This window comes from Zosterops lateralis, assembly GCF_965231275.1.
Source record: "Zosterops lateralis genome assembly, chromosome: 1".
NCBI classification, from domain to species: Eukaryota; Metazoa; Chordata; class Aves; order Passeriformes; family Zosteropidae; genus Zosterops; species Zosterops lateralis.
In genome coordinates, this window is record NC_139762.1 from 11313954 (window position 1) to 11339036 (window position 25083).

The 25083-nt window shown below is 38.6% G+C and overlaps 1 protein-coding gene across 5 annotated transcripts in view; it reads right to left on the bottom strand.

The window, feature by feature from the left end:
* DIP2C (disco interacting protein 2 homolog C) overlaps nt 1-25083 on the bottom strand; it is a 317783-nt gene that overhangs the window by 96930 nt on the left and 195770 nt on the right. For 4 of the 5 annotated variants that reach the window (XM_083871325.1, XM_083871324.1, XM_083871323.1 and 1 more), the window contains 5 exons: nt 16256-16381; nt 15209-15418; nt 8990-9121; nt 7557-7676; nt 6420-6617 (listed from right to left, as the gene is read on the bottom strand). In XM_083871325.1, coding sequence (XP_083727451.1) covers nt 6420-6617; nt 7557-7676; nt 8990-9121; nt 15209-15418; nt 16256-16381 — 786 coding nt within the window. The remainder of the gene's footprint in view (nt 1-6419; nt 6618-7556; nt 7677-8989; nt 9122-15208; nt 15419-16255; nt 16382-25083) is intronic. The other variant, XM_083871322.1, reaches the window with a different exon arrangement.

Below are 25083 nucleotides of genomic sequence, written 5' to 3' on the forward strand. Positions count from 1 at the left end.
AGGGAGCTGCTCTCAGCCCTTCTGCAGCAGAGCCAGGTGCTGGAGCCTGGAGCTGCACTGCTGCTTCCCTGCCCTAAACACCAGACCCTGTGAGCCCTCCTGCTCCTGACATTCTTGTCCCCATCCCCACTGCAGCAGGGTCCTTCCAAACAACATTCCTACTCACCACACCAGCGCAGGATTTGTGCCTGTCAGGCCCTGATCTCACTAGACAGACATTAACAGCTACTTTATTGCATTTAAAAAATGAAGGATTGGTATGTCATCTGCAAAAGGGTCCAGCGGTGTTTAAGGCACAAGAGTTCCCTCTGGAAGTGGCCCAGGCTCAGCAGACCCACTGCTGGGACTGCCAGTCACACACACATATTGTGGGTAACACAGGGCACTAGATGTTTAAGAACACGAATTACCCCTCAGTTTTCAGGTCACAAAACTATTTCCCATACAAAGCAGACTGGTAGAGCTCCCCTAGCTAATTTTGGAAAACAAAACCCCAACAACAGGCAGTTGATGCACACCTTGTTACCACTACAATTTATTACCTTGTTCCTACCTCCCACTGAGCTGCTAATTGTGGTGCTGCCTTCCAAAATCTTGTATAACTCCACAATATGGTAAGAAACAGAGCTTTTCTGTCCATCTATGATTGCCTAACTTATAATTGCTTATTTACTGAAATAAATCTTCTTCTAAAGATTTTCACTTCTGTCACTTTGCCAGAGTGCTGCTGCCAGACTCTCATGCCCTAGCAGCATGCTTCTGCAGGGAGGCCTTTCAGGTTCTTCACACACTTGCAAACTGAGGAGAGCTCCCACTGTCCAGTGAGTAACAGCAAACACCACTCTGCCTCTGAATCTGAGCCATATCTGGCAGACATCACATGTGCAGAAATGCTCGGCAGGACAGGATGGAAAACAGCATCTCGCCTTCTGGCAGCTGTGACAAACACTGTTAGCACCCATGTGGAGCTGGTCCTTTTTCTCCTGCCACTGGGGCTTTGATTTAGTTGAGCAGTGTAAACTCTACATCAGCAACAATATATTTTGTATTCAGTCATCTTCTTTTTCTAAAGTCTACTCAGATGGCAATAAAATTTAGCAAGCAGAGGTAGAGAATACCCAGTCCCATCTGGTTAAGCAACACATTATGAAGGTAAAGGAAAACACAAGGTGTTAAAAAACATATAAAAAAGGATCTGTTAACAAAAATTAGGTGTTTTCCACATGACACTGAGGTAAATCCCCTTCCTCTTCCTTTCTAAATCTATAAAAGAACTAAATGTCTGTGTTGAATGTAAAGAAGGTTTTAATAGAAAAGCTGTATCAGGGAGAAAACTCAGAAAACAAACCACAACGAACTTCCTGATCATCTTCAGGACACTCTTCAGAACCACACAGCACTAACTCAACAAAGCCAAACCAGTGGTTGCTTACCAATCTCCATGCTCAGCAACTGTGAGACTGCCAAAGTTTAACTGTAAATAATTTTGTCAAATATTCATTTTCTCAATACCACAGTACAACATTCCATGTATTACATAGAAACAAGAGCATTTATTAAATCTAGTGTAAATGGCAAATTTCCTAATGTTATGCAGGTAAAGGAGGTGTTTTTTTACTTTGCAAAATAATGGTCACAGCTGTATTACTCTGGTAATCCTTTCTTCATGAACTCTTTACATCCAGCCTAAACAGAAAATGAAGTTGTTGGTTTTTGGGATAAAAAGATCCAAAGAAAAGGAACAAAAATGTTCTGTTGCAGAGAATGAAGGATTCCAGACATACTCAGAATAGAGGCAACCTTGCTATTACAGTGCTTGATATTGAAGTCTGAATCATATAATACAGCAATTTTCAGTCCTTTTATTAAAGAAATAAAGATTTAAAATATTGAACAATTATTATATCTCTCTGGGGATTTATATCTCTCTGGGGATTTAAACCATGACTATTCATACTTCTGTGAGTCTTGAGTTATTTCAGAGGTAAGGACAGTTTGATTATGCAGCTACTTGGTCAGAAGCATATTGAATCAGTCTCTCCTGTTGCTAATTCTGAAATTCCTGGTCTAGGACATTCCCACAGAAAGATCAGGAAAGGGTACACGTTGCACACCAGGTGTAGAATGGCTTGGGTTGGCTATTTTTGCCCTGTTGCTACCTTTAAGATATGCCAGGATATGTCCAGTATGAGCAACATCACCTCTGCTGAGTCAGAATCACTTTGGCTCCAAAATGTTTACAGTTGCTTTAAAGTTATTTTTAAAATCAGCAATTCATTTGCAAAAAAATGCCATTTGCCAAGCATTTCCTTCTCCACAGAATCCAAATGGAAGAAAGAGTCCTCTGCCCAGAGAGTCACATCTGCTCTTTTTTATGAGCCTTGCTGTCACTAGTGGCCTCTGATGTGGGCAACACTACATCAGAGCTATTGAAAATGGTTTTAAAAATCTGATTACAGATAGTGTTAGATAAAGGAAATTAGATTCTTTGAATCAGACAAATTTAACTGGTACTGATTTTGTTGTTTTTAACAATGGTTACAAAAAGAAGGCTCAAAACTTGTTTATTGATAAATTACTTTCAACCCTTTAGTCTTTCCCCAGTCTTTCTGGTTCTCCTTAGACTAATCATTTTAAGTTAGAAAAGTAGCTCTGATATCATAAGAACTATATAGGATTTAATTGTCCTTTATTCACATTTCTCCTCTAAGAAATCACTAAGCACTTCATTGTTAATACCAAAACCAGATGCCTCACTACTCTGATTAACTCTGTCTGATCCAGAAATTGTCTTCCTTTTCCTCAAAGTACATATTACTTTTTTAGTCAGAGTTCAGACTCTCATAGAACCTGATAAAGACATATTTCCTTCCCACATCTCAGACATTTCAATTTATGCCTATTCAGTGATTTGATTTATAAAGGGATTGAGAATAACTTAAGATGTTCTCCACTTAAACGAGTTCCCAGAGGAACAAAATATTTGAGAAATAAGTAGTGTTTCATTCACTAGAAAGAATTTAAGAATTTTAAGTACATTAAATAAAGATTACAACTGGGGCACTGAGAAGAACTTCAAGAACTGAGGAAAACTGCTTCAAACACTTGCTTAAAAAAAAGGATCAAGTCTGCAAGTGCAGTTATACATTTATTCTATCTAATTCACGTGGAAAAAAACAGTCCTGACATGCTATGAAGAAAAGAAGCTCAAAAATGTGCTGAAAAATACACAGGAGATATAAGGCACTAAAATTTGATGAACTCCTGCCAAGAAATGGGAGGGCAGCAATGATTTTAAGCAACAGCTGGAAGTGCAACTTCTTTAAACTGGTTCTCCTTTTAGCCTAGAAGCCCTTCACAACCTAGAGCAGTCACCACCCAAAGCCACACTAACACATCCACGTCAGTAACCTTAGGGGGAGAAATCCATTCCAGTGTCTCACACCAGGTGGTCCCTCCAACACTGATCCACCACTGCCTGCCACTGCAGAGCACAGCCTGGCCTCTGGTCTGAGCCCCCCAAGGTGTCTCTGGAAAGGACAGCGAAGGAGTTGTGAGGAAGACTTTGGAGAAGCAGAGTTTTGTAGACTCTCAGAGCTCCTTTTCAGCATACAAGGCCACCAAGGGCAAACAGGAAAGCGTCCTGGATAGATGCAAGAGGCCAGTAGTACATTTTTCAGGGCCAGAAGAGAGCCAGATGTAAGAATCAAGACCAAGGTCACAGATGGGATGAGAGTTCACCATGCAGATGCAGCAAAAGGCCTCAATTTGAAAACATTTCCTCCTAAAATAACCTGCAAGATTTGGACACAGAATGGCTGTAAAATGAAGAAAGAAACAAATGTCTGGGCTGTGTATGGCACTCTAGTTAGAGCCCAAGAGATGGATGGGAAGGCAGTATTATTGACAACAATCCAGAAAAGAGGAGGTAAATATGATTGGTGTTAAGGGCATTAGAACTCCTGCTCAAGATGATCTAGATGATAGCTACAGAGACACTCCTGGAAATCATCTTGGAAAGGTGGAAAAAGGTGTGGAATAAGCAGGCAAACCTGCAATTCACCCATGCAGGGACAAAAAACTGGAGAAGTTACTGAGAATGGCATCAAAAGACATCAGAGAGAATCCTCCTCTTAACTGGAAAGCTGGAGGATAAAGGAAGAGGATTTCCATGAAGACAAGAGGGTATGAGAAGAGACTGAAGCAAAAATAGTAAATACAGGTAAAATATTCAAGAGGAGGTGCAAGTGATGACAACATCTCAAAAACCAAAACATTGGAAAATTAGAATTACTCATAAAATTCATGAATATTTGTGAAATATATGAAAATTTCTGGTAATGATATTTCTTAAAATTGACAAAAAACTTGAAAATACCTGTGGAGTATAAACTACAGACTACTGAAAATCATCAGGGTTCACAGTTAAAATTTTATTCACCTGATCATAGCAAGCACATGAGGAAATTGAGTATCACATTAATACCATGTGGTAAGATTGTGGCTAAGCTCATCCTTCAAAAGTTTATTACTACCAGGGCCAGTGGAATTATGCACAAGGATAAAAAGTCATGAGTAGGAGTGTCTTTAATGATTTCGAGGCTTAACGTCTATTAATTTTCAAGTTAAAAACTGCCATGCCTGCAATTGCTAAAAAATATTGCAGGCACAGAAGGTGGATTAGCTACAGCAAAATCATTCATAAAGTCACCAGTGAAATGGCAGGTGGCTGTATTGTTAATGACATTTCCAAAGCAGTTTTCATTTAAGGAAACTACTACAGCATAGTGAATTAATATTTCCCATCAAAAAGGGAAATTAATGAAAGGCACCTAACAGAGAAGAATTCAGCAAATCTATGAAATGTTGTGGTTTGTAATTTCTTTTATCTATAAAAAGAAGACAAAAAAAGGAAAAAAGAACTGATTTTTTCTGACCTCAGGAAACTACTGAAAGGCAACAGGAAAACCACATCCCAAAGTACTGCCAAATGAAAGATGCAAAAACATGAATTTTAGTCCTACGTTTCTCAAGATTCAGACAATGCAGAAGAGGAAAGAGTTATTTCAGAACAGAGGAGCAGGCTAGGTGGCTCCATGAGCCATGCAGATAATGTTCCTCGGGTTGATTTGCTCACCCTACAGCCTCAGGGAAAGCAGGACATATGCTCAGACTCACTGGACAGAATCCCAAATTCACAAAAATGGTCTGATTCTCAGTAACAGCTTCATTTCCTTTCCTATCCAATTTAGTTAGGGCATTCAGTAGATGACATGACTTCTGCAAACACGTAATTGCAAACTTTAAAATTCTTCCCTAGTTTTAAGTAAATGTCCTTAAGGAAGAAAAACATTCATCAATGGCGAATCGTATGTTTGCCCCTGAAATTAAGTCACTTCTTAACTCTGAAGTACCTGAAGGGAAAATGTTTCATGCATGACCCTCAGTTGCAAAGGTTCTCTTATGCTTTAAAAGCCTTTAACTATATTTGCAGTGCCAAAATTGCAGCAGATGACTTTTTGGCTGGAGACCATCACTGAGTCTGACTCCTGAATGGAGATGAATGTTCAGCACTGAACAAGACAGACAGACCTCTATATCACAGCATGTAACAACATTCTCTGCACAGAACTCCAAGTCCCTGAGAAGGTTAAAAAAAAAAAAAAAGCAAAATATTTTTTTATATCCATATCAATAGCATATGGAAATGCTCCATCTCACTTTCAAAGTCTGACAGTTATTCATAATAATTCCTTTGAACATCTCCCAAATGTCCCCTGAACATCTCAAAATTAGAAGCAATATGGGAGTTATTTGTCAGAGATATCCTTATGCTTATTTTTATTTGGCCTTTCCCGGTTGCAATACATTGTCAGGCAGTACACATTGAACTACATACCAAAGGTCACACTAAAATATATCCGGGCAAATCTATTTCAAGGGGGTCCATTTGCTAGTTGTACAACTAACCCATCAGGAGAAATAATTCAAATCACACTTACTACAATGTCAGTAAAACAAGGGAAAAAATCCTATTAACTTCTTCAGGAAGCTGATGAATTTTGTAGACCAAAGTTAGGCTTTTGCAGAACAAAGCCTGGGCGATATCCAAGGGCAATGAATTTGGACATTAATCTTCAGGAAAATCTGACCTAGGACACATTTCTATTTAAAAGGTGTTTTTGATTTATAATCTGTTATTCCATGGGTGTCTCTACTCTGCTCTTTTCCTCTGTTTGAAATAAATCATACTGTAACACCTCAGTGACCCATACTCAGACATGAACAGCTTTGGACTTGTCTTACCCTACTCACAAATGGAACAGGTGCATCATTACAAGGCTTTTTTCACTACAAGGCATTTACTACACACACTGTACAGGATATATGAAAGCACACATAGCTCAAAGGGTGCTCACCATAAGTGAGAATATAGAGTGGTTTTCCATTGGTGTCCATAGTGGTTAGGCAAGGAGCTTTTGGTGAGATGGTCCCCCATCGCTGCAAGGCGGCTTCCAGGGAGGGCGGCCAGTTTGTAACCACACCCAACTGTTCCCCACGCATTGCCAACATCTGAGCTCCTTCTGGCTTTGGCTGGTTTGGATCTGGCTGTTGAACTTATGATTATGAAAAGATATACAGTTACCATGTAAATTCTATACCTTGTGCACACCTGTGTAATCAAGAGAATAAGTTACCTTTGCAAAATGTTCTGAAAACAGTAACATATAAGAAGGTATTGAGAAGCAACAGAGAAATATAACAGAATAATTTACTTTTAACTTTAACACAGATCAAGCAACTGATGCACCTCAGGAATGAAAAGTCCCTTGTTCTTACACTAGTTTTACAAGAAGGGAAAGAAACTGCTGAGCCAGCATGCATATATTGATCTTCAGAACAGTAAACCATTCTTTATTCCTAAAGAGAGATGGAGAATACTTTTTCCTGGAAAAAATGCAGCACTGAGATGAACTGCAGAACTACTGACAAAAATGTACTTTAACAAGTAACAGATTTATTTAAGTCATGTTCTGTTACATGTTTTCTTATAAATTCCTGTGAAGACTATTTAAATTTCCACATCCTGGTAAATCTTAATTCTCAAAGCATTGGTCTTTTTTAAAAAAAGTTCCATTTATTGACTTTATCTTTGTTTCTACCTCACATTTAGTTAATTTTTCATACTTCACTGTTACACAAAGGATGTATAAAACATTTAACATGCTCCCTCACTAACATATTTTCTCTTATTGTTGTTCCAAAGCAATGGCTGTAACTCACAGCTGAATGCTCTCAAAACAAAGCATCCCTACACTCTGTTCTGTCATTTCTTTGCAAGCAGAACCAGGAGCTGAGAAAACAAGAGACTTTTGACTCCACAGGTCTACATCCAAGCTTACTACAAGCAGATTCCACTGAACACCAATGGTTTTTTGGTACTTGCCAGTACAGGGAGGGCTTACTTGGCTTTCTAGAAAGTCAATGCATGAGACAAACATTTTACATAGTTTCAATAACTGATCCCCAAACCTTTTGTAAAACAGTCATTTTACCTTCTAACAATTCCTCAAAGTCATCTACAAAGAACTCTCGTAATGGTGGTCGTTTGGGCCGTTTTAGTGTATTGACCAGCTGCTGAATCTTTGCTGACACTCTGCTGCTCACTGGTACTCCTGCAGGACAAGGATCAATGGAGACATCAGTCGACAGCCAGTCTGCACCCGCCAGACATCAAGAGGGGTAAGAAAAGGTCTAGGACTACATTTTCATGCCATATCGTGACTCAAGTATTTAACATCAAAACATATAAGCAAAAAGGAACAGTGATGTCTAAAGTAAGTAAAACCAATACAACAATGTCAGAGCAAAGTTGCAAAATTAGAGGGGAAGCAGCACACAGATTGAGGGAGAGAAGTGCAGTGGAAAGAATGTCCCTACAGCAAATGTCAGCACCCTGAGCTAATTGCCTCAGCAATGGTCAGTGAGAAAACTGGCACTGGCCCTCCCCATGATCATTGGGCATATCAACATTGTCCGACTAGACTGCAGCCTGGAGAGGAGTGTGGGTCATAGGTTCTGCCCCATCACTTATTCTGAGTTATTTTTTACACTGCAGGGAACATCTGTCTAGTACCCATCTTAAACATGGTTCACATCTTTGTATTACTTCAGCATGCCCCTGTATTCTCTGAACACCCCTACAGCCAATCCCACCAGCCAGCAATCTCCAAAGGGAGCATGCTTGCCCATACAGCACTTGAGAAAACACAGGTCTGAGCGGCAGCCTGGGGCAAGGAGTGTTGTTATTATATAGTCTCATCAATGTCCTCCCACTTCCTTTTCTCTAATTGAGTGCAAAACCTCTCCAATGTGCATGTCATCTGTTCCTGAACTAATAGATTTCTGTCACTGCATTGCAGGAATTTCACTTCTTACCCTTCCATAAGGTTGGCTCCAAAACTTTATTTAGAGCTGAAGCTACTAAGTTTAGATGCAGTACACTTGGTCAACAATTCCATGCTGTGCTGAAATATTGTTTGGTAAGTTTTAGAAAAGAGGAGCGGTAAATAAGGAAGGGATTACAAACTGTTTTTCAAATAAAGAAAAACAAACTCAGAAAATAAAACTTCAAACATGTCAGTTTTCAAGATGTAGCTAGCCATCCTAGCATGTCACATTCTTTGCCATTTAAAAAGACTAGCTGTAACCAGGCAGCATGATAATGGCTTAAAGGGATTCTCTGGGGGTTTTTGCCAAACAGTTTCTATGGGAGTCAGCTTTGCTGACTAAGAAATATTTCTCTATGTTATCTTCATTGATACCAGCTTATTTTAGAACTGTAAAGGTGCTGCAGCTTTCTACTCACTAGTGAAAAGTGACCAGGAAATGAACCACAAAAACACCCAAAAAACAAGAGCAGATGCATACAGTAACACTAAAAAGGTCAGGATACTCAAAACAACCCCAGTTCTGCTTTGTTACATACCATCACCGGTCTCCATAAGCTCAGCATTGCCATACTTTGGTGCCACCCGTGCCGTTGATCCTTGTGGTCTTTCTACTTGTATTGAGTGTTCTGAGGTGTAAGTGGTAACATCTGGAGGGGCAGAATGATTTTCTGTGAAAAGTAAGTTAACAGGTTTAACCGTGTACCTCTAATGTCAAAGGGCAGAAAAGCAAAAGGCAGAGGAAAGGAGACCATCTGAGGTTTTTTTCCCCAACGTATGAACAGCCGTTAAAGTTAACGCACAAAATTATTATGCTGAACTATATTGTGTAATATAATTTTAATAAATAAAGTTTGCACTGATTAAAATAGGGCTGTATATCTGCAATCACATAAGCAATAGGCTAAAAGAATTATACAATTAGGTTGTAGGTTCTGCACTGACATCTCCACTGACACTGATTTTACTTAGAGCTTGTGGACATCTGCAAATAGAAAAGACCCAGACAAATACACTTCTCATGGATTATTGTGTTAGTTTTTCTAAGTAAAAAGAACACAGCACGTTGTCAATCACTTGCAAGCGACAATGCATATCACTTCTATAACCTTTGTATTTTGAATATGTCAGTTTTAGTTAAGAAAGGAAAAAAGTCAATCATAGCAGGTTTGGAAACCAGAGGCAAGAAATAAAATGTAAAGAAACATGAACTTTGCATTCTTCATGGACACTTGCTTGTCTACTATTTTTAGACAGAGATATTTCAATTCTTCCACATAACAAAGCCTTGCCTTCCAGAAGGCAAACACGATTTGGTCTGACTCATGCCAGTGCTGCTGAACAATTCCACTGAGATAATCTTTCTCTTTCATGGCCTGATAACTCAGCAGGCTACCACAGTTCGTCTTCCCATGTTTTCAAGTCTGAGTCTGTATTTCCTACATATTTGTACTCTTTTTATAGGTTGTCCCATAAATTTTTTGAAGATTTTTATCCACATTAGATTAGATGGAGATAAACACCATAAGCATATAACAGCTTTTCTTTCAATTGACATAAATGATCCCCAGCAGCCTCTAAGTTACAAAAGAAGGCAGGTCTTTATTCTGCTCCCATGGAAGTGAAGAGAAATGTATTCTATTTAACAAGAGGGTAACAGTTTTTCAAAATGCAAAAATTCTGGGAAAATGTCATCATCTTCCAATACCATTTCCAAGATGTGCTTCTTACTAAACCTCATCTTTAAGCATTTTGGTGCTCTAAGAACTAGAACACCAACTTCTACAGTAAATTTAACCTCAAACATAATTTTAAAGCACTTTCATTTTTATGAGTTTTAACTTTGAAACACTGTGATTCGTGTGCATTCAGTCCCAAATTTATGCACCATCAACACAGAAAACTTAATTTTTTTGCTACACATACAGGAAAAGGATGCTAATAGATGCTTACTTTGCATACTTCTCATTTAAAGGTAGCATTTGACAGACAATCAACATGCAGATTTAAGACATGACATTAATGTATGCAACAGTTATTTAATGTTTATATTCATCAACATCATAAGGGCTCAATCCTATCACCCAATCATATTACATGGTTTTATTGAGCAACTCAAAAATGTCTTGCATTCTACAAGTGTCCAGTTGGACCTTCACTTCTGATCACATTCGTTGTTACAATTTTACTAAAACAAACACCTTATATTGTGCTATAAGTGACCAACTGAAGTACAGTAAGTTGAACAATGAAGCTTATACCAGTAACTGCTTGAATAATGCCTTCATTTTAAATTTCTTGTCATTAACAACTATCTTAGACTCAGCATAATTTTTTGTGCTTTCCTGTTAAGTGGCAAGAGCTTTTTATAGATTGTGATTGTATTGCTCAATAACTAAGTCAATTAAAAAATGCTGATGTTTATCTTTTTCTCGTTACTTATAATGCAATTTTGCTATGCATATGGGAGATCGTGACTAAGAAAATAATTGTACTTAGTCAGCTATTAGTAACATGAGAAAGTATTTTTAAAGTGAGCTGTATTAGCTTACATCTTTCCAGTGAAGTATATTTCTATCTTTCAGACTTTACAAGGCAAAGTGAAGTGGAGTTAAAGGTTTTTTGGGTTTTTTTAAATGCGTGGGGCAAAAGATACATGAGCAGGGATGCTCTCCCTTCAGAACTCTGTGCTTAAAACCAAATTCTTCTTTGTTACACATGGTGCTGAGCAGGGGGAAAGAACATAACAAGAATCCTGCTCTTTTGTAAAAGGCTTTCCTTTCGAACAAACAGCACTCGCACTTGAAGTAGCCTAAAAGAAACTCTCATCCCAAGATTGCCATCATGGTTCAGTGAAGGAGTTCTAGTGCCTTGGCTGCCCAGCTGCTATTTACTTTCGACCAGAAGAAGAGGAATACTAAGGTTTGTCTTGGTGTGTTCCTTTATAGTATCTGCTCAGCAGATGTCTTATCATTGCAGTATCTACAGCGTTAAGTTTCATCCATTAGATTTACAAATCTCTGGTCAGTTAGCATCTCAGAGTCAGGCTTGGAGAAATGAAAATCATACAGACAAAGATTTGCTCCGAATGACTTCTAAAGAAAAAAGATAATTGTTATGTTATGTGAATGTGCCTTTTTTTTTTTTTTTTTTTTTTTTTTTGAATAGTACAGTCAATCTAAGCTTTGGCTACGGACACAATCTGTAGAGAGTTGCTTGGTCTTATGTCAGATAACTTGAAGAATTGTTTGAGGTTTCATTAAGAATCATGATCCTGACACATCTGTTCACTAAAAAGTAGGAACTGACAGCTGCATGACTTCAAAGCACTTCCTCCATCAAACATACATATTTGCGTCACCTCCTATTCCCATCTCTTCCAATATCCTTGCATTAGGAGATCACAGACAGAACAGCTGGTTCCATTTAAGCCTCTCTTCATTTCTGCCACTAGAGCGACATCATTTACCCCACTTCATGAAGATCAGAAAGGCCCAAAAAAGCAGAGCACATTCATGTAGGGATAGAGCATGTGCACTGACAAAGCCTCATGTCTGAGGAGAAGCAAAGAAGTGGAGGAATGATTTCAGTGGAGGTTTGGAAGCTCACATAAGCAGCAGGTATTTGAAAAGTCTCCAGGAACTCAAAAAGCATTCCTGCAGCACTATACTTGAAGAAAATGCAGCTTTTACTCCCAAATAAGCTGGCTCTTCTGGTTGTCAGGGAAATCCAGAGTTAAAGAAGCAGCTCTTTCCATTAGCTGGGTTTTTCTTGTATTGATATCCAGGTGACAGATTGTATTTTAAACTAGTCGCCTGTATAAGTTAACATTCCCCATCAGAACACAAGAATTTCCAAGTTGTCTGAAAACTATCAGCCATGCTTATGGCACATGGTTTTATATTTATTTGATTAGCAATCTATGTAGCCTTTAATGTGGATAGAAGCCTTTGATTTTCAAACAGAACCATATTTGAAACACATAAAAGGAACATTAATTGCACCTATAGGATCAAAACTTTGAAGTGAGATTATTAACTTTATATAGATTTACAATGATAGGCAAGCATTGGGTAATTTTCATTGCACGATCTTTGTGAGCTTTGTGGTGTGCTTTCTGTCCCTGATTTTTATATACATATAAATCCAAACCATGTAATACCAACAAATGAAAGCTTGAAGATCTTAGAAATGTGCACACTACTGACCCAAAGAAGGGTCAGAACATCAGATTTTTTTACAGATTTTTTTTTACAGATTTCACTGGTTTGACCTCTAAATTCAAGAATTACTGAACACAGGTGTGTTACTTATGCCAAACTAAAGACTTTGCCTGTAGCTTAATGCAGAACCCTGAGCATCGTAAAGCTGAGAATATTTAAATTATACCTATCCCAAACTAGAACTTTGGCCACAATAAAGTAGCAGCAGTCAAATTAAATGAACAGTATAACATAAAAAGCATATAATAGCTTATGCAAATTATCCAAATGATTCACAAAGATAAATCTGATTCTATTACAGCCAAAGCTTTCTATCAAATTCCTTTTCAAAACTGCATTTGTATACTTAAACTGGAAAAAAATCTCCCATTCATTCTGTGATGCATTCTGGAGGTAAAATCCTAGTGGATATCAGAATGGAGGGCTTTGTTATGGGTTATCATTAAGGTCTTCCTCATTACACCTTGAATTTGTATTTATCAAAATTAGCACCTTCAGAGTACGGCCTTACATATATACAGTTGATTTATTTCTCTCTTGCAGGCTGACTCTGGAGAACAACTCTCTAGACCAAACAAACATCAAGCCATGGTAACATGTTCTTTGTGACCAAGAACAAACTGTCTCTGATAGCTGAGGAGCCTTAAGGAACAGGATTACTCTTCTCTCTCATCTTCTTTCCCACTGAAGATTATTATTCATCTACCATCACTTGCCCACTGCCTTGGAAAGGGCCAGGCTTTGAAGCATACTTCAAATCTATTACTTCTTAGAATACATTTAAATGCAAAATCTACCTTCTTGGATGGGCAAGAAACAAAATAGCAATTTAATTTCAAATTCTTAAAGAATGCAGCTCACCAATGAAGAAATACATATTACAGTTATCAACTGTGCAGCTTCTCTTACATTTCAAATAGTTTTAGCAATGACTGATGGCAACCATAAGATCCCAGTCTCATCACTCATATTTTGTGCCCAAATGACCTTTACATTACTACACCTCAACTACTGTCCAAGAAGACATGCAATTTAAGGCATCTTATTGTCAGAATGAATGAAACTATGCATGCACTGAGGCATGCACTTCCTTCAGAGGCAAGATCTTTCTAGTCAACAAGGCACAATAAAACACGTATAAGATATAGTAGTTTCCCTCTTCTGCAGAATTGTGCCATCTTAGCTCTATAAATGCTGTATTATTTACCACAAACTCAGTGATTATAAAAGACGATTTACTGTGCCTGATTTAAAATTACTAAAATGTCAAATTATAAAGAAGCTATATTTAAAGACACATTAAGACTTTGTGTGTGAGTAATGCAACCTTTCAGAGTCTGGATAAATTTAATTCTCTATGCTATAATTTCCTGTAGCATTTGAAGATGAAGTCACAGAAAATAATCAAATGCAATGATTAATGTGTTCCCAATGTATGTGTTTCTAAAACAAGGTTCTAAGCATTCATTTAGCATGAATTTATGAATACAATACAAGTTCTTCCCCTGACTGCAATTCAGCAGTTCCAGATCGTGATGAGAGGATTACTGAAAATACAGGTGTTACATCAAGCTATACTCAAAGCAAAACCCAAGGGATATGTACTCTCATTCCAGCACATAAAATCAGGAACACTCAAGATGCTTTCATGTATGTCATTACATATACTTAAAAAGGAAATGTCAGTTGAAGAACAGTCACACAAAACTGTAGTAAGACAATAGTAAAGTTGCTTTATCTGTTCCAACAAAGACTGTAACAGATTTTCAGTGAGAGCCCAAAATACACACCCCAGCAAGAACATACCCAAAGCAAAGGCCTTGTATGATAAGCAGCTGAAGAGTGAACAGAAACCAAGCCTTGCTTTCCACATATCCAATCAAATAGCTGCCTCATGTTAATAAAGACCAGTGTCAACGGCACAACATTCATAAATAATGTCTGTGAAGCTTAGCCCTAATGGAAATAAAGCTTTGACTTCCTAGGATCTTTTCAAAGGAAATAAACAAGCTACTAATAATAACAGTTCCCTTCTCTGAAGCTATGTAATGGTCTCTCCCACGGAGTATAATCGCTAGATATCCCAGTTCAAGTATTCTAAATTCAATTAAGGGCAGAAAAAATATGTTTAAGAGGACTACTGTTAACAGAATTATCAAAAATCATTCAAGCTATGTAATTAAAGTGGTGCAGCAGTGGGGGAAACTCATATGCAAGCAATCCCTAATGATGCATGCACTGATTTTCCTTACTGATGAATCCTACAGAGACCTTTATAGTGCTAAGTAATGGAAGTCATGCAACTGTATATTTTAAGGTACTTGGCAACCAACAGCTAGACCCTATTTGCCACAACATAAGCTTACCCCCAAATAGGAACATAGGGCTATCTCTCCATATAATATACATGAATATTAAAAAGCAAAGAAGCAGCACAGGAAAGACTTTTGTAACACTTCCTACAGCAGCATCAGCAGAATGTGAGAGTCAAAATTCATGTTAAACTCAACACACTCAACACATCTGTATACTGACCTATATGTGTTTGAGCCATAACATCAGCTAGTCTGTGTGCAGCACCACTGCCTCCACTCTGTGTCGAGGAGGAGGAAGTGGTTGATGTGGTAGAGCCGTGGATCGCTTGACTGATCCAATGTTCCATGTTTATACTTCCCTGGCTTGAGGTGGGAGTTCCCTGGGAGTCGCCCTGTATGGAGCCTTCGTCTTCTGAACCAGAAGAAGTATCTAGTAAAAAAACCAGCTTGTTAACTTGCAGTGCTTCGTGGTTTTCTTAATAGAAATAACTCAAATTCCTATCAAAAATATCAAGAAAGTGCCATTAAGAAAATCTCAGGAAGGTAGGCAAACATAATGAGAAAACTGCAATACTGAAAGCCCCGAAACTAAGTCAGTTGCTAACTATTCACCTCTCCTGCTCTAAGGTCATGGCGTGTGTATTACTGTACAAAAAAAAAAAAAAAAAAGAAGATAATTTAAGTCTTCCTTTGTAATGCTAAACACAGAATCTTCTCAAGATCTCCAGCTAGAAGAGAATATAAAAAAAAAAAACTTTCCCAAGCTCACTCCACGAGGTCTGTGAGACACTTTTCCAATTGCACAAAGTACAATCCTCAGTGAAATGAGAGTCTCAGCTGGATTCAGTGAGTATGAGAAGCATGAGATATGGGGTATTTTCACAATCTAGCAGATAAAAGAGCAGATAAACTTGAAAAGGAATGGCAGAACTAATTACTAAGACAATGTTACATTACACTGTTAGTGAATAAACCAGAAAAGAGAAAGGAACTTAGACTGTTATAAAATACAACAAGCAGGCCATAGTCAAGTCCTTGTAAGCCCAAAAGGACCAATGCAATCTAAGGTATCACCAAGGGCAAAGCAATCATGTGAACTCTCCCTGTTGACTTTTCCACTACTCAGTTCACCTTCTCTTCAAACATACCTCAGTTAAGCCCAGTGTGCATCAAATGATTCCATTACTATCTATGCTGACAGATTAGCAGTTCATAGCAGCACAACGAATAATTTCTAAAATTCTCATAAAAATAGAGAGATACTCACCTGGAGGTGTGTAGGCATCCATTGATGTTTGCACCACCAATGAACGTCGTTTTGAGGGCATGGGGACTGCCATTTTCCTTTCTTTATGTTTAGCAAGGGCTGCCTGCACTGCTTCTGTGTGGACATCTGTAAGGAAAGAGGTTTGAAGCCAGAGTTAGACAGAAAGGAGCTGTTCTCTGTGCAGCTACCACACCCGGCACAGACATGCACATGTGCCAGCTGGGTTGACAAGGCACATCCCGTGATGGGAGACCAGGAACACACGGGATCTCAGAGGAACTGCAGGAGTTTTCAACTGTAGAAAAAATAGCTTCAGTGAAAAGTGCTGTACTAACAAACAAGCCCTTTGAGCTGTTTGATATTCCCAGAAGAGTGCTGCAGCATTTGACGAGCAGGAACATCACTTCCCCAGAGCAAACCTCTGTTTAACCAGGAGCTGCTACTTCAGTGCCCATTGCTGTTTTCAGTGAAACTGTGGTGTATTAACATTGCTCATTTTCTAAATGGATAAGGTTTCCAATTTACACAAAAGTCACACAGAGTAAGTGAAAAAGAACATTTGCTTGAAGGATAAAAGCTATGTAAAATGCCACAACAGAAATGGCAACAGGTCCCTCATTCCCAAATCCTTCTCCTGCCACTGTCACTTGGCATTATTCACAGAAAAGTAAGTACTATGTAGGGTTGGCCTGAGGTGGAATGAGGAATAAAAACACCCTAAGCACAGATCTGGTGCTTTGCAGGCAGGTGCTACACACAGCTCACACCAGCCCACTCCACAGTACCCAACAGATCCCTTCTCCTTGGGGAGGTGAACAGCTTCTCTACCTTCCCCATGTATTTAGAGCTGCCTGCCTGCCAAAGTTTGAAAAAGGCCATTTATCATGTCTAAAAGATGTGAGTGATTTTTGGATAATTTTCATTTGTTTTAAGCACCATTTTTTAATTACTACCATAACTACATATTGAAATAAGTTTGCCTTTAGTTTACTACCTTGCACGGTTTGTCTGCATATTTCTATGGATTTGGGACAAGACTCACATGAGGTGAATGTATGCAAAAGACACAGCAACCAACAGGAGTTCCTTGTGTGTAAAGAAGTTGCCACATATATCCTGCCTTTTAACCAGTTGCCACTGATCAGCTGTAGAAAGCACAGCAATTTGTGTGCATAGTTGAGTTGTTCCCATTTGTGGATAAGGAGCACAGAGAATCGGGTCTAACCCAGAGTGATCCCACTTCTGCTGCATCTCCTGGAAGACTGCCCTCACAGGCTGGGTTGGCAGCATGCTGTCATTATCCTTTTCCTGTATGATGTGGTGGCAGCTCTGAACAGGCAATGTGCCCCAAGAAAAGCAATAGGAAAGAGAAGAGTGTGTATGTGAGTGTATTTATCTATATCTAGATGTAGATGTAGATCTAGATATAGATATATCCCTATTTAAAGAAGCGTTGGTTGAATCACATTTATCTAAATAATTTGTGAGTAACAACCTGGAAGAGTGACTAGAAGCATTAGATGATAAGCTGCTGATAAGCTGCAGTGTCTCATTTCCAATAACGGTGTTTCCTATCTTCTGCCAGGGTTTAAGTAGCTCTCAGTAGAAGTACAACAGGAAAGAGTAAGAAAAAGAGCACTACCAGCTGCTTCTGTGAGTTGTTTTCTTTTCTTTTTAAATCATTAAGAGGATGAGAATATCAGCAAAGAAAAGTAAACAGCAAAGCTGGAAGATCATTCTCTAATGATAAAAGAGCTGTGCAGCTAATGGACCAAAATGAAGGAAGATCAATGTTATCATCAACCCAGAGAATAATTTCTCTCCTGTCAAGTCATTATTTTTAAGCAGAAAGTTTAACGTCTTCCTTATAATTAAAAACTGATGAAAAGTTTATGTGAAAAGTATCAGAAAATTTATATGAAAAGTATTAGACTATGAAAATAAATAATGTCTTACCTAACAGCATGACCCCAAGATAAATTCCTACCTGCTCGCTTCACACCAATGTCAATAAGATACACAGGACTAAACATGCTCCCTAATAGTTTCTTATCTGTTAGAGGAAAAATTCTTGGTTTTCCTTCAAAGGATAGCAATTATATATCAAATAGTAAAAAAAATAGCTCTCCCTTTAAAAAAGCTCAGAAAACCAACACTCTACAGCAATTTTTGGAAAAAAAATCAATTTTTTGGAAGAAAATAATTTTTGCTGATCAACACAGGAGGGACTATTTGTATATTATTGTACATAGGATTGTTTTTTAACTATGTCAGGAGGGAGAAGAAATTCTGCCAAAAATTTTTAAAGGAGGACAGCTGACAGAAAATCATTAAAATGCTAGTGACAGCTGGACGCTGAATCAGAATTTGTGAATTCTTTGATTTCTTCTTTGATGCTGTTTTGATATAAGAAGGTAGACTCATCAGCTTAATTAAAAACACTCTGCAGGGTTTTAATTTTCAAACGAGTCCACAGGAGTCCAGGAATTGTTTTCTTAATAAGGCACATTCTTGATGTGCTTATTTCTAATGGGCTACCATGGAATAAACCACACTATAGATTGCTAAAAAAAAAACAAACCCAAAACCTCACAGGAAAGCAAAACAATGTTAACGACAAGAAACTCTGAATAAACAAGAGGGAAGCTAACTGGGAAGAAGGAACAGGCACACCTGGTCCTAGCCCAGCCTCCAAACTCAAATATTTAGAAGGCATTACTCAGACTATGGAGGCTACTGAAAACCCCTGGCACACATGTCTAGAAAATGCTGAGGACAGATAATCCAGAGATGGTCCAGGGAGCATCAACAAGAGTTTACAGGGGTTTAGGGTAAGAGGAATAAAATGCAGCATAAACAGTCAAGCTTGGGGGAAAAATCTTTTCACATTGTTTTCTCTCAGGAGTAAAACTCTTGGCTAAACAAAGTTCCTCTGGGCATATAAAGAATGGCTAAGGATTATGTAGAGAATGAATAACAGCCTAAATAGATTGTATGGTCTTCTTTTTGAATGAAAGCCTGTTGGTGGGTCCTGAAGATGCTCTTAACCTGTCTGGACAGTCTTGTACAGAGTGGGACTAAGTTAATCTAGTGAACAGCCTTCAAGCCCTTCATGCCTCAAGACCAAGACCCAAAGTAGTGAAAAATCAAAGAGGTGAGGGAAAGCCAGACTGATACTTCAGAATTGCACTTGAGAGCAACTCATGAGTTACAATATCTATCCTGTTACCACAGAAACAGTGAGGAGGTTTGCTCCCTGCAAATATCAGCTTCAGATATGCACTTTGCATACACATACTTTGCTTTTCTCTACCAAAGCTTTAGCTTTAAAGTTTTAGCTTTGTTTTTCTGGTCTACAAACCAACTTTGCTTATGTAGCACAAGGAACGTTAACCAAAATGCAACTAAAAATCTCTTATTGTACTTTTGTGAAGCATGGACTTAAATCCAAGTTGAAACAGATATTCATCACCAGTATCCCTGGTAATCTGGTTCTCATGGATTTGAACAGGAGTGTGGTAGCTCTTTCCCTTTATCTCAGTCAAAGATGGGCTGTGGTGTCCATCATATTGTATGTAATTCACTGCTTCCTCAAAGCTGTCCCTAACAGTTACTGAAAAAATACAAGGAAATTTGCAACAGGAATTTATACAATAGGAATTGGACCTTCCTTTTTCTCTAAAGAAAGGAAACCACATTTGTGATGCACATTGAGAGAAAGTGCAAAGACATATTCAAGCTCCTTTGGGACAGGAAACTGCTATCCCCCCAAATCCCATCATCACAAAGCAGTTTGTATTCTCCACACACCACACACAGCATCAGCAAGAACAAAACATTAGAATTTCAAACCATCTCTGGTAGGGTGATGCCCCACTCTTGCAGGTCTGACAAAAGTGTCTGAATTTCTCCCTAATGTACCCTGGCATACTCAGACTAACTGAATTCATCATATTATGATTGAGTATTGCTATTAAAGACAGATTTCTCTTTGTTAATTTTTCCTGAAATTTTTTTCCTGGAAAAAATTGATCAAGTATGAAATTTTGTCCAGAAACAACGCATAGAAATGCCTGTATAAAAAAAAAAAAAAAACAAAAAACAAAAAAAAACCTCATGAAAAGAACACTTTTTCTGTTTTTCATTATAGTGTTGTTTGCTGTAATTTCTCATCTACTATAAACTTCTGATATAGTTTCAAGCAGAAATATACTTTGATGTAATTTCACTCAAGTGTTCTGAGAAAGTCTGGTGTCTAAGTGGAAAAATGACGCTTTTAGGTCAAATATTCTTTCATGTGTCATTGTAACTACACTGTTATACTGTTATAGCCGATAAAATGACTCCAGATTCTGACCTTTCAAAGCTCTCTTGTAGATACAAAAAATCATTTTACTCTTCCCACCTGGTTCTTCCACAAGAATGTCTTAACAGAGTATCTAGAGCAGAAAAATAAGAGTAAAATATTATTACCTCTGTCTACAGTAGTAGGAACTAAGGCACAGTGACTTATCTGCTATTGTCCTCCACTGTTTTATCTTGGCCAACCACACATGGAATTCAATTTGTGTGTTTATACTCAAAGAATCAATAAATGGGAAACAAGAAGCTTGGGAAAGCTCACTTTTTAACTTGTGCTCGTTGCTTAACACCAATCAACCTGGTGTTCAGCATTCAACCTGACATATTTCTTATGGGCTGCAAACTACAGACACAACAGCTCTGTCCCCAGTCTTTTCCCTGTTGCATTCAAGCATTTTTACTTGTTTATTCTTTTCTTTACTTTCTATGACAGGATAGAAAGGGCAAGCATACTTCTGGGTATAAAGTCAGTAAGTGAAACAGAAAGGAAGTGGAACTGTAAAAACAAGCAGGTGGTAGAGAGAAGGTTTCCTTTCAAAGAGCTAATGGTGTGTTATTATTCAAGAGATGAGGTCCCAAAACAAAGGGCAGAGAAATTAAAACTAGCACAGAGAATGAGGGCTTGAAAGCTCAGACTTCCAGAGTGATGACCTATGGCTTTGGCCAATGAGCTCCATAACCAGAAACACTCAACTGTTGCAAATTCCTCATGCCATCAACAGGATGAATTGCCCAGCTTTCCTGGGAGGTGCTCTGCTAAGTGCAGTCACCCTTTTCATCTGGTTTATCTCATAACTTGGCACAACGGTGTGCTCCTGGCTTAACTGGAAAGACTTAAGAAAAAAAGCCAACCCAACTAAGACAGACATTACTGCACAGAAACAGCTTGATATGAACGCCTTTCTCAAATGGGGTGACTGAGTGACAGAAGATGTTAGGGAGATAGCTGTAGTAACTGCTGATAGCTGGGCAGTGGTCAAAGGCCAAAATAGTGATGCCCAGAAATAAACACTGTAATTTCAGACTGCTGATACTTGTGACTCCTTGTTCACAGTGCTCTTTATTCCATACACTGTCATTAACCTGAAATCTTTTTTCAGGGAGGGCACTACAAATTTTTATTTAGTCAGAAGTTGAGCTGGATGGTTTTACTGGCTCTGGGATAATATAAGTCTCTTTGGAACTTTTCATGAAGCCTTTTTTGGGGAACATACTTTCCTCCTTGCACAAACATATGCATACTTAGAACAAGTGGAGACTTCCCTCTATGACAAGCTGCCCTCTCCTAGTCATTTCCTTTGGGGAAGACAGTAGGTATGATTCTTCTAGGCTCAGCTGTCTCCACAAGCAAATCAGTCTTCTTTTCCTGAAGCAAAAAACAATTGTGTGATGAACAAGGCCAGCCATTTCCTGCTCCCCATATGGAGCCCTGCTGCAGCATCTCGTTTTTCTCTACAGCTGCTAGAAGAGCACTCTTCTACAGAGTGCATTCTCATTTGGCATGGAGGATAATCCTGACTCAATCTACTCCTTACATCCCATGAACAGGGATGCCCCTTTCCTTACTCAGGCCAGAGAGAGTGTTCTTTAAAGCTCTGAATTGCATTTGAGACATTTGAAATATGCAGCAAATTCCTAGTCCTTCTAAAGACCTTTGCAGCTTTTAGCAGAATGAACTCGCTCCTTTTTGTTCAGATCTTCTTTTTTAAAAGAACAAAAACCTATTCAACAAATTACAGTCACATTCTTCCTCAAGGTGGAGGGCTTATTAGTGATTTTTCTTTCCCTGCATAAGTTTAACTTGCCTCAGCAGCTTTCTTTATTCAATATTAGCTACATTTGCTCCATAGACATGTCAAACACTCAAAATACTGTAAGCAAAGCAGTACCTTCTCAGAGATCAGGGATCTCTGGGTATGAGTTCTGCATGGATCACAGAACAGGGTGCTACTCCCACGGCAAGCGACAACTACATTAAAAAATTCCACATTATAAAACTGTTCCTCACAGCCCTTGCATAAAATGCCTCAGCACACAAAAGAAAAACATTATCCTCTTTTGTACTTAAATCAGGCCTTGCAGTTGTGTGTCAAGTAGTTCTCCTGCATCTCATTTACTAGGCAGTCCTGTCTCTTTTCAAGATAAGAAATTAGACTGGCTGTAGACAGGAGTTGTGCATTGCTAGAACCAAGATTTTAGAATCTGTTTCTGCCTCTGTTTCTGATAAAATATATTCCTTCTTCTGATTTTGCTCATGTTTTCAGTTTCCCAGGAATTATAAAGCCTTCATATGCAATCACCAACTATTTAAGAAACACAAATATGAAAAAACAAGCTGTTGCCTAATCGTTTCTGTACAGATGCAGAATTACCTAACAGAGTCCCTGCCATCTTCTGCAGCCTGGTTTGCCTGTTGTGAAGTAATGGTACTACTTCCATCCCTCCTTTCAGAGGATGTACCCCTGGAAGAATAAAACTGCCTGGAGACGAACCTAGTTGTGATTTGAATTCATCCATCTCTTCTGTTTCTTCCTTTTGGCTGATGTAATTCCTCTCATTCTTCTCCCCTGAGCTCTTTTTGTCTTCTATTTTGTTTTTTCTTGTTTTGAGCTAGCCATTAGAAACAATCTTTATTCCTTTGCATTAGTAGCCAATTCCTGGTAACATGATGGATGACACAACTGGGAGTAAGACAGGCCTAAGGACTGAGAAGGTTTAGACTCCTTCCTTGTTACAGGATAGCCCTCAAATACAACTAACTCACTCAGAGAATGGCAGATTATTAAGATCAAGAAGGCTGATGCTCTGCTTTAATGAGTTGAGAATGCCAAAGGATTTTTAATTAGAGGTTATTTAGGTACATATAATACATAGTTATGTCTCGTTTATATTGCAGTAGAGGATGAGCCCTGAAGTCAGACATTTAACAAATAAGTAAAACCACAAACAAATCTCTGTCGTGGGGAAGCAAGCATCTGGGATGGCGTCAAGGAAAACAGCTGGAAGAACAGCCAGAGGAGGCAATGGAAGCAAGGGCATTTTCTGCTGCATCAACACACAGTACAACAGAATAATTAAAACAATTTCTAGTTATTACAGGGAAACAGCTGATACTATAGAAAATAGCATTATCAAAGGTGACTTGTGGCTGAAATTTCTGGATAAGACAATGATAAGTATAGCAATTGTATGCTAAGTAATTATACAGAGAGAAGGTTGGTAATTGCTGCCTTACAGGAAGCCAGTAGTTGAAAGCAAGAAAGTTCCTTCTGAGTTTAATCAGACATTTGTTAGAGCTACCATGGAAACAAAGGATACACTGAGAATTCCTAATAAGCAGCCTGTAAATAATCTGAATAAAGATAACTTGGTAGCTGCATTTATTGGAAATGTAATCAGGACATACTAAATCGGGTGAAACATGGTAAATGTGGTATCATCAGAACAGATTACAGCTGGGTTTTGTCTTTGGTTGTCCTGGCCTGACAGCACTGAGTTATCTTCAGGCAGATACAGGGCAAGTGATTTCATAAAAATTGCTGTGTTCATCCAACACAGATCAGTCCCTTGGAAATCATCTCACTGCTGGGAATGTGAAAGTGAGTCCATATAACAGATCTATGCTATAATGAAGAAGTCTCAGAAAACTTTCACAATCTCACTGGGTATTAAGATACGAAAACACATGGCCCAAACAGTGTGACACCTAATTTCTCTCCATCTGGAAGCAGGTGTGCTATTAATTCTGAAATATGGCATTCACAATAGTCAACACATGACTGAATGCAAGAACAGCTGCTCTAAGATAACTCTCATTTATAGGAGGGCTGTGGAGGTTACTAACAGAAATAAACTGTTGCTGACCTTTCAAAAAACAACTTCTGTGTGCAAGTTTCAGTCTTTATGGTATTTAATCTATATACACTAGGCCTCTGGATTTACTGGGAAACGGGGATACATGGATATGCAAGGGAATCTTCTGCTGTCTTTTCATGAATTTGGGGCTGAATTTTATTGATCTGTACCATTTTTGGCAGTAAAAAGTCAGTGGTTTAGAAAAGATGTGCACTCCCATGAATGTGCCACTGCAAAGGGCTCACCTTTTCAAGGATGCTGCAGCCAATAAGCCCCACTGGTGCAGGAAGCTGCTCCTTGCACTCCACAAATGGCTGTGCCATCCTTCAGCCAATGCTGAGCACCTCCTGAGCATCTTCCGTCCCCATCTGCTGCACACATGCACAAACCAGAGGCTTGGCATGTTCTCATGTGGTCAGAAAGCTAAACTCTAAGGAAGAGAAGCATGGCTGTCAACTCCCACTTTGGCTGGCACAAGAGTAATGCATAATTCTGGGTAGAAGGAAGAAAGAAGCTGAGTATGTGGCTGGGAAAGCTGTATGGACAGGCTGCAAAACACAGACCTCACATGCTGGAAACAGGACACCAACAGACTGGACTCTAAGAGAGAG